General features: G+C 53.9%; 1 protein-coding gene across 2 annotated transcripts; it reads left to right on the top strand.

The window, feature by feature from the left end:
- The first annotated feature begins 1,369 nt into the window (after nucleotides 1-1,369).
- On the top strand, nucleotides 1,370-9,573 carry CHRNA2 (cholinergic receptor nicotinic alpha 2 subunit). Of its 2 annotated transcripts, XM_015859780.2 has the most exons (7): nucleotides 1,370-1,488; nucleotides 3,534-3,776; nucleotides 4,878-5,032; nucleotides 5,737-5,781; nucleotides 5,905-6,014; nucleotides 6,351-7,443; nucleotides 7,966-9,573. In XM_015859780.2, the coding sequence occupies exons 2-7, from the start codon at nucleotides 3,713-3,715 to the stop codon at nucleotides 8,089-8,091; spliced, it is 1,593 nt and encodes a 530-aa protein (XP_015715266.1). In that variant the 5' UTR covers nucleotides 1,370-1,488; nucleotides 3,534-3,712; the 3' UTR covers nucleotides 8,092-9,573. The 2 variants fall into 2 exon arrangements, with proteins under 2 accessions (XP_015715266.1, XP_015715263.1); XM_015859777.2 differs by having other exon boundaries at nucleotides 5,737-6,014.
- Nucleotides 9,574-9,652: the final 79 nt, after the last annotated feature.

The following is a 9,652-nucleotide window of genomic DNA, read 5'->3' as shown; positions in this document are numbered from 1 at the left end:
GGGATGGAGAAGGGATGGGATGGGATGGGATGGAATGGGATGGGGATGGGGATGGGGGTGAGTATGGGGATGGTGATAGAGATGGGGATGGTAACGGGGTGGCTGCACAGACACAGGCAGAGAAGTGCTGGTTTGGAGCTGCGAGAGATGAGTACAAGCAGCCCAGCAGTAAATTGAAGCTGGCAACTGGAGTGCACTGAACCTACAGAGGTTTGGGCATTAGGAAAATAGCTGGAGGCAGAACGCTCTGATTTGTTCAAACACAAGGAGGACATGTCCTAACCACACCATCTCACGGGGCCTGGGGCCACCATAGGTGTGCACTGCACAGCCCTGGTGCTGGGCAATAGGAACACCCTGGGCAGCAGCAGTGAACACATCTCCAGGAGCTGCAGGCAGCACAATAAAGATGCATTGCGTTCTGCCAGGCGTCAGCGTTATTCCACGTCTGCTTTATCTCCTTCCATCACTAAGGACAGCAAGCAGAGGAGTGGTGGCACCACCTCGGTGCTCCTCTCCTCAGGTATTTTGGGTGCTCAGCACCCAACTGCCTTGATTTCAGTCTGTGCAGGTGGGCTGGGGTCCAACATTGGCTGCAGAATGGGGAGAGAAGCACATCCTGGTGCCCCCCAAGCCTGGCTCTGCCTCCTTGTTTGCCTCCCAAGGGAAAGGATGCAAACTGTTCTCCAGGTCCCCCAGGGCTGGAAATTGCAGTCCTGGGCATCAGAAGCAGGAAGGTTGTGCTGTACATTTCCTAACAGGAAGGAAGGAGGGAGAGTGGTCTGGGTCAGGGCTGAGCTTTGCTCAGGGAGAGAAGTGAGAAGGGTGAGATTAGGGTTTCTCATCCTCCTGCAGATGGAGAGCCTGTCCCTGTCAAAGCTCTATCCCCATCCTTCCATTTGCAACCTATGGACATCTCAGTCTGGCTGTAGGTGGAAGGGAAAATGGTCCTGCAGGGACCTGTGTCCCTTTGGAATACTTCATGCAATTTCCCCTATAACACCCCATTCAATACTCCATGCAGTGCCCCTCACAGTACACCAGGGAGGCACCCCGTGCAATGTCCTATTCGATACCCTCATGCAATGTCTCCCTGCTATACCCCATGCAATATGCCCTTTGCAAAGCCCCTGTGCAGTGCAACCACAGCACCCCATGCAATGTCCCTTGCAATACCCTGTGCAATGCCCATTGCAGTATCCCACGCAGAGACCATGCCATGCTGCAGCCCTACTGCCCTGCTGCACATCCAGGAGGACAAGGAGGGTCAGGCGGGCACAGAAAGCCTTCCTCCCCTCTCCTCCTCCTCCTCCTCCTCCTCGCAGCGCTCTGGGCTCACCCTCCTCCCTCCTCCCCTTTCGTCACCGCTCTGAGGACAGCAGAACATCCTCCACTGGAGCCCATTGCACGCCGGAGCCTCCGAAGCACAGCATCCCCACCCTGTGCCTGAGCTCAGCAAAGGGAAAGGAGCACGGGACCTCTCTCCAGGTAAGGAGATGGGTTGGGTGGGGGAGGAGAGACTCGGTTTTTCCCTTGGAAATCCTCCTGTTTAAATACAGAGCGTTGACTCAATGCTCGGAGCAGCAGGGAAAGTTTCCCATCTGCACGTGAAGTTCCCGTCTGAAAATCCCCCTCCATGCTCTCCCTTTAAAACAAAGCAGAAGAGCACAAAAGCAATGAGCTCTCTGGAAGTTATTTATTCCCTCTGCTGCCCTGACTGCACGGTTGTTTGCTGAGGGTTCAGCCGAGATCGCCCGCAGGCATCCCAAGGTTCAGCTTTGAGCGGCTGCTGGAGCCCTGGGGGAATGAGGCTGGCACAGTCAGAGTGAGCATTTCGTGTCCCCCGGGGCACTGCTGCAGAGGGGTCAGTGCACTTGGTGTCATGGAGAGATGGCAAATCCATCGGGGAAATCATTTGGACATGGGGTGAGGAGGGATGGGGACGCAGGAGGGGCAGCGATGGGGATGCAGGAGGGGCAGTGATGAGATGGGACTGCATTAATAGCAGGGATGGGGATGCAGGAGGGACAGTGATGGGATGGGGATGCATTAAGGGTAGTGATGAAGAGGCAGGAGGGTCTGTGATGGGATGGGACTGCGTTAATGGCAGGGATGGGGCTGCAGGAGGGGCAGTGATGGGATGGGGATGCATTAAGGGTAGTGTTGGAGATGCAGGAAGGACAGTGATGGGGATGCAGGAGAGTCTGTGATGGGATGGGACTGCGTTAATGGCAGAGATGGGGCTGCAGGAGGGGCAGTGATGGGATGGGGTTGCATTAAGGGTAGCGATGGAGATGCCGGAGGGGCAGTGATGGAGATAGGGGTGCTGTGGGGATGTGGGTATCACACAGTGTGCTTTTAGGGGTGCTGCCCCCCCTTCTCACTTTTCCTGTCCCCAACCAAACCACAACATATGGATGCACAGCCCCAACCTCATGCTCCCTGCAGAACCCCCCATCCCTGCCAGGTATTGGCTATTCCCTGCATCATCAGCTTGGTCACCTTTTTCCCCTCTCCAGCATGTATCCTTGGGAGAACCCCTAAACCTTCAACTTCCTCTCACATCACACTCTGCAGTCAAGCCCAAGGAGCAGCTCCCCAGCAGCCCAGTTCTCTCCTGTGCTTTTAGATATCTCAGCCACGTCTGTAACTCCTATCTCAGCAGCTGTTGTTTCTCCTCCTGTTTCCCACCCCCACCACCATCCATGTATTAATCAGCACGGCCACAGGTTGAAAACTGCGCAAAAAAGAAATGACAAGTTAATGAAAGCTCCTTGGTTTGACCGGGTGGGAATTCAAAGGATTTCCTCGCTCATCAAAGTCAGTGCTGGTCTGTGAAGATCCATTGCTCCATTGCTTCGGGTTGGATGGTGGATGGATGGATGGATGGATGGATGGAGGGATGGATGGATGGAGGGATGGAGGGATGGATGGATGGATGGAGGGATGGATGGATGGATGGATGGATGGATGGATGGATGGATGGATGGATGGATGGATGGATGTGTGTGTGTGTAGATAAATGGATGGTGGATGAATGGATATCCAGCTTCGAGACAGGTGTCCCAATGCTCCCAGAGCCTTTCCTAGGGGTCCTGACAGGGTCACTGAGGCCATCCATGAGGCACATGGATCCACATTTCCACATCCATGGGCAGGGGGCCTGAGAATGGGTGCTCTGAAGTTTTGCATCAAGGCATACAATCAGATTCCCTTAAAGCTCATCCACGCCCTCAATGTCCCTGCAAGGGATCTCTTTTCAATTCTGCTTTGGCTTTGCCCCATTCCCATGGCTTTAAATCGCAGGGTCCAGCAACTGCAAAGCGATGGAGCTCCCCAGAGGAGCCCTACAACCCACACCACACTCACTTGAATGAGAAGAGGATGCTCTGGAGACATTTTCCCCTGGCCCCAATACAAGTCAGAAACTGATTTCTCATTTGGCTTCAGGAAGAGTGGGACCACTCCACCTCCCAGAAGTGCACTGGGGTGACATCACAGTGACAATGTCACTCTCTGCTGTTTTTCCACAGCCACAAAGGGAAGAAATCTTGGTCAAGAAGCTTGGCCACACTACCCAGCTCTGTCCATGGCTCCTCTGGAGCTTGCTGGTGGTGGGGACACGCAGGACACCCTGCTGGAGCTGCCCCATGATGGCTTTTCCTACTGAGTCCATCACTGTGCCCACATCTGGGCTCACACTGCAGGGAGAATGGGGTGGCCGTGCAGCATCATCGTACCCCTCCTCATGTGGTGCTTCATCACTTTCCAGGCAGGTAAGAGCTCTCCTTTCTTTCCCTGGGGTACCAGAATGCCCTTTCCTTCCTCCCAGCCTTCCCCCGGGTCCCAATCTCCCATCAGTATTAGATCTCCTAGGAGCTGGGTACCTCGCTTCTTCCCTCATCGAGCAGCATTCCTCCCCATACACCACTGCTGCTCTATGCTCTATCCCCAGCAGTGTGCAAGGGAAAACCAAAGCCCCTTGTTGGGTTTGTCTGCCCCAAGCTGAGCAGTAGGGAGAGCTTGCACAGGGCACAGGGGATGCTCCAGCTGTGGAGCTGTACATCCATCTTGCTGCTGGGTACAGCCACCCATACAATGCCTTTTTGGCTGTGCTTTGCTGTGTAAAACGCTCCACAGAAGAAATTTATGGGGCTCCGCAGCAAGCAAGGACAGATGCGAGCGATGCAGCACAAACACGTGGGCTGGCTGGTGGCATCAGAGAGCAATGCCAATGATTGTTCTACGTAGCAATGAGCTTCCATCCTCCATCTCCCATCCTCCATCCTCCATCCTCCATCCTCCATCCTCCATCCTTCCTTCAGTCTCCATCCTCCAGCCTCCACCCTTCAATCACTATCCTCTATCCTCCAGTTGAGCCCAATGGCTTCTCTCTGGGAAGTCTGCACTGGTCCCAATCTCTCCACCAGCTGCAGCCTCCAGATTGCAAAGCCCAACCAGTTCACACCATTAAGAGCTGCTGGAAGGGGGCTGTGAGGTGACCCTTGGCCATTCAGGAGCAGGATTTTCTCACCAACTTCCAATCTAACATTGCCAAGTTGACCTTGCACTGCCCAGCAAGCATAGGGTACAGTTGCAGAGGCCATTTCCTCTCTTCCCACCTCCATGCCCTTTCCCAAGTGGAGCAGAGGACCCCAAATCCTCACCCAGAGATTTGTGGGATCAGCTCCTTCCCTCTTGCTCAAGCAGTGCTGAGATAGAGCAGTAAGGAGGCAGAGAGTGGAAAGCCCCCACTGCAGGGAATGGGAGAAAGAGAGTGACATTTATAATTGCTTTTATTTTGGGGTGTCCTGTGATGTGCACAGTCCCTCTTTGGGTAGTGCAAGGAGGTTCTGCACCTGTCCATGTCTCCACAGCTGCCCGGGAGCAGAAGCAGCCCCACGGCTTTGCTGAGGACCGTCTCTTCAAGCATCTCTTCACTGGATACAACCGGTGGTCACGGCCGGTGCCCAACACCTCCGATGTGGTCATAGTGAAATTCGGGCTGTCCATAGCACAGCTGATCGATGTGGTAAGGAGCCCAAATGGGGATCCCAGCCTAGCACCTCTGAGCCATTTCTTTTGCCCTCATGCTGCTATGGGGCTATCCCTGGGCTTGTTTTTTCATCCTTGTTACTGTCACACACACACATCTGTCCACATATCCATCCATCCCTCCATCCATCCACCCACCCATCCCTCCATCCACCCATCCATCCATCCATCCATCCATTCATCCATCCATCCATCCATCCATCCATCCATCCATCCATCCATCCATCCAAGGTGCTTAGCATTGAAAGTACCCTTGGGTTCCTCTGATCCCCCCCCCTCCCCTCTTGTCCTAGAACAGGGTACCCAGCCACTCTCTACTACCTATAGCCTATCTATATCTGCTTCATAGAGCCTAGACAAATCCATCATCTATCTACCCATTCGTCTATTTATATACTCTTCTATCCATCCATCTGCCCATTTATCCGCGGCTTTGTACACTGTACCCACTGTAACTTCTCCGAGCTTGCAGCCACAATATACTATTGTTTGCTGCCATCTAGTGAGCAAATATCCTATTTCTCCTGTATCTTGTGCTGGTATCAGTTTCTTTAAGGAACTGAACCCCAGAGGGAGAACGGGAGCTCGAAGGCAAGAGCAGGCCAGGCAGAAGGGTGATATGGGGACTGATGCAGTGATGCCTCCTCTGTCCTTCTCTCATCTCTCTATTTCCCACTGCAGGATGAGAAGAACCAAATGATGACCACAAACGTTTGGCTGAAGCAGGTAGGAGTCTGTGCCCTCCATGGGGACTGGGCTGGAGAGAATAAAAGAAGGAGGAGGATGGTATTGGGCAGCTCAATCCCACTAGACCCAGGATCACCTGGTTCCCTCCTTGCCTCCTTCCAGGAGTGGAGTGACTACAAGCTGCGCTGGAACCCAGAGGACTTTGACAATGTCACCTCCATCAGGGTGCCCTCTGAGATGATCTGGATCCCCGACATTGTGCTCTACAACAAGTGAGATGATGCATCCCTAGGACCATTCCTATCATTCTACCTCATCTCCATCACATTCATCCCATCCCATCATATCTCATCCCATTCTGTAGTATCACATCCCATGGCATTACATCCAATCCCATGGCATTACATCCCAACCCATTCCATAATATCACATCCTATCACACCACATTCCATCCCAACTCATCCTATCCCATCCCATTCCATCCTATCCCATCCCACTGTATCCCATTCTATCTCCTCCCATCCCACCCTACCCCAACCCAACCCATCTCAACAAAACTCCTGCCTCTGTTTACTGGGGGGAATCCTTCACCTTCTCTGTCCCTGTAGTGCCGATGGGGAGTTTGCTGTGACACACATGACAAAGGCCCACCTCTTCTCCAATGGGAGAATTAAATGGATGCCACCTGCCATCTATAAAAGCTCCTGCAGCATCGATGTTACCTTCTTCCCCTTTGATCAGCAAAACTGTAAAATGAAATTTGGATCTTGGACATATGACAAAGCTAAGATCGACCTGGAGAACATGGACCACCACGTGGACCTCAAGGACTACTGGGAGAGCGGCGAGTGGGCTATCATAAATGCCATTGGCAGGTACAACTCCAAGAAGTACGACTGCTGCACTGAGATCTACCCCGACATCACATTCTACTTCGTCATCCGCCGCCTTCCTCTCTTCTACACCATCAACCTCATCATCCCTTGCCTGCTCATCTCCTGCCTCACCGTGCTGGTCTTCTACCTGCCCTCCGATTGCGGTGAGAAGATCACACTCTGCATCTCTGTCCTTCTGTCCCTCACCGTCTTCTTGCTGCTCATCACCGAGATCATCCCCTCCACCTCCCTGGTCATCCCACTGATAGGAGAGTATCTCCTCTTCACCATGATCTTTGTCACGCTCTCCATCATCATCACCGTCTTCGTCCTCAACGTGCACCACCGCACCCCCAGCACCCACACGATGCCTGACTGGGTGAGGAGGGTCTTCCTTGACATAGTCCCACGTCGGCTCTTCATGAAGCGGCCCCCGGTGCTGCTCCCTGCTGAGGGGACAACGGGACAATATGACCCTCCGGGGACAAGGCTCAGCACATCCCGCTGCTGGCTGGAGACTGATGTGGATGACAAGTGGGAGGAGGAGGAGGAGGAGGAGGAAGAAGAGGAAGAGGAGGAAGAGGAAGAGGAGGAGAAGGCATATCCCAGCCGTGTGCCCTCAGTGGGATCCCAGGGCACTCAATGCCACTACAGCTGTGGACGTCAAGCAGGCAAAGCATCAGGGGGCCCAGCCCCCCAGGTGCCCCTCAAGGGGGAGGAGGTGGGCTCCGATCAGGGGCTGACGCTGTCACCCAGCATCCTGAGGGCCCTGGAGGGAGTGCAGTACATCGCGGACCACCTGCGAGCTGAGGATGCTGACTTCTCGGTGAGTGGGGGGCAACTGAGATCTGGGGGTGAAGGGGATTCCCCAACCCAGTGCTTCCCTCCATGGGGGTCAGTGATGGGGATATCCAGTTGTATCTATGCATGCTGAGGGCCTCAGTTCAGGGGATCTATGATCACCTCCTGGGAAGCAAGGGTAGATGTTGTACTGAGCAACATGGTCTACAGCACTCACAGCAGTCACAGGCATGGGTTGATGGTTGGGCTTGATGATCTTAGTGGCCTTTCCAACCTTAATGATTCTATGATTCTATGAAATACGGGTTCCACCAGGTCACCCCAGTGTTCCTCAGGCTGCAGGGTGCTGAAAGCCCCTCTCCCAGCTGCAATGCCCTACATTCAATCAGTATCCATCACCCAGCTCAGAGCCTGCACCCCAAAGTTTGCTGTGCCTCCAGCAGCCTCCCTGTAGAGATCCATCCCCACATCTTATGCTTGAGACATCTCTTAACCCTTGGAGGCTTCACCCTCCACCTGCAGCTCACAGCCCCTCTCCTCCCGGCAGGTGAAGGAGGACTGGAAGTACGTGGCCATGGTCATCGATCGCATCTTCCTCTGGATGTTCATCATCGTCTGTTTGCTGGGAACCGTGGGGCTCTTCCTCCCACCCTACCTGGCAGGGATGATTTAAGGATCGGGGGGTGATGTGGGTACCTCTCACAGCATCATGACCATGGGGGACCCTTGGGTGGGATGTGCAGCAGTGGGGAGGGAAGCAAAAGTTGTGCTTGGAGTGCCCTGCTCCTTTCTGTCCTGCTCATGGTGGTGGTCATTCTGGCCTCAAGAAAAGCTCAGTACAGTCACACCACCAACCAAAAGTGGGATGAAGGCATCTAGAAGAGGTATCCAACTGCTGCAGGTTCCATCTGGAACCCAAGGGACACGTCTGGTTGTGACTCCAAGAGAGGATGCATCCTGCCTCAGGACCACAGCCATCACAACACGGGGCAGGACACAGTGCTTTGGGGTGTGACAGCAGGAGGGGGCAGGGGGTCCCTGCTCACACTGCACAGCTCAGGGGCTCTGCTCTGCTCAGCAAAGCTCAACAGCACAAGCGATCATGCTGCACCAGCCCACATGTGCTGGGGGGTTCATCAACACAAGAATCCTGGGCAAATTGTCCTCTCCATCCCATATCTGTGACAGCAAGCAGACCCCAAGCCCCTTCGTTCTGATGACCGCTGCAACCCAGCTTTAATTTCTATCTTCCATGCACCCTAAAGGAACCGTGCTTGCAAAGATCTATAGCCTTGTCTGTGCCCTGAGGCCAGGCTTCCTCTGTGGGGCTTTTCCTCCAGGACACCAACCCAGGAGCTGGATGTGACCTGACAGGTTTCAGAAAACACTTTGTGCTATCAGGAGTGAAATGGGCTGGAATAAATGATGCCACTGAGAAAAATGCACATCCCAAGGGTGTTGCAGCTGCTCGTGCATCCTCTGGTGTGTGCACACAGGGCTGAGATAAGGGATGCGCAAGGCAGCAAGCTGGATGTACGCATGGGTCTATGTGTGCATCTGACCCAACACATCTCTGCAGTAACCTGAGTGCTCATCTCATCCCCACATCAGCTCTCCTAAACCCCATGTTGGTTGCATCCAGCAGCAAATTCCCCCTTTCAGCAAAGCTCTGCCTGGCTGGGGGTGGAGCAGAAGCTCTGCGGTGAACCCCAGCATGACACAGCAGGAACCTTAAACAACCTTCTCTATGGGGAACCCATTCTCTTGGCTGTACTGTCCCCTAAAACCTCTTCCAACTGCCTCCATCCTGAACTCACTGATGCTCTTTGAAAGGCAAAACACAAATATCTGAAAGCAATTCTGCTTAGCAAGACCTGGGATGGGAACAGGGAGAGTGGCACCTTGCATGGATCTGGGAGTCAAGTGGGGCTCCAAAGGTGGTAGACTCAGGTTGGATATTAGGAAACATTTCTTTTATACAGCGGTGATGCAGTGGCACAGACTGCCCAGGGAGGTGATGGGGTCACCATCCATGGAGCTGTTCCAGAGCTCTGGGGATGTGGCACTGAGAGATGTGAGCAGTGGGCATGGGGGTTGGGTTGGTGTTCGACTTGGGGATCTGAGAGGTCTTCTCCAACCTGAATGATCCTATGGTTTTACAGCCAGAGGTGAATGANGGGACACCCTTGCTGCAGGGTTCTGCCATCCAACCTGCATTCTCTTCCAGGAGAGGG

This window comes from Coturnix japonica, chromosome 3 (genome assembly GCF_001577835.2).
Source record: "Coturnix japonica isolate 7356 chromosome 3, Coturnix japonica 2.1, whole genome shotgun sequence".
Lineage (NCBI taxonomy): Eukaryota > Metazoa > Chordata > Aves > Galliformes > Phasianidae > Coturnix > Coturnix japonica.
This window is presented reverse-complemented; position numbering and strand designations above follow the sequence as displayed.

Excerpts from the sequence above, each read along its gene's own strand:
- CHRNA2 (XM_015859777.2), top strand. The coding sequence starts at position 3,713 with ATGGGGTGGCCGTGCAGCATCATCGTACCCCTCCTCATGTGGTGCTTC. Across the intron at positions 5,033-5,736 it reads TAGCACAGCTGATCGATGTG|GATGAGAAGAACCAAATGAT; the intron begins GTAAGGAGCCCA and ends TTCCCACTGCAG. Across the intron at positions 7,444-7,965 it reads CTGAGGATGCTGACTTCTCG|GTGAAGGAGGACTGGAAGTA; the intron begins GTGAGTGGGGGG and ends TCCTCCCGGCAG.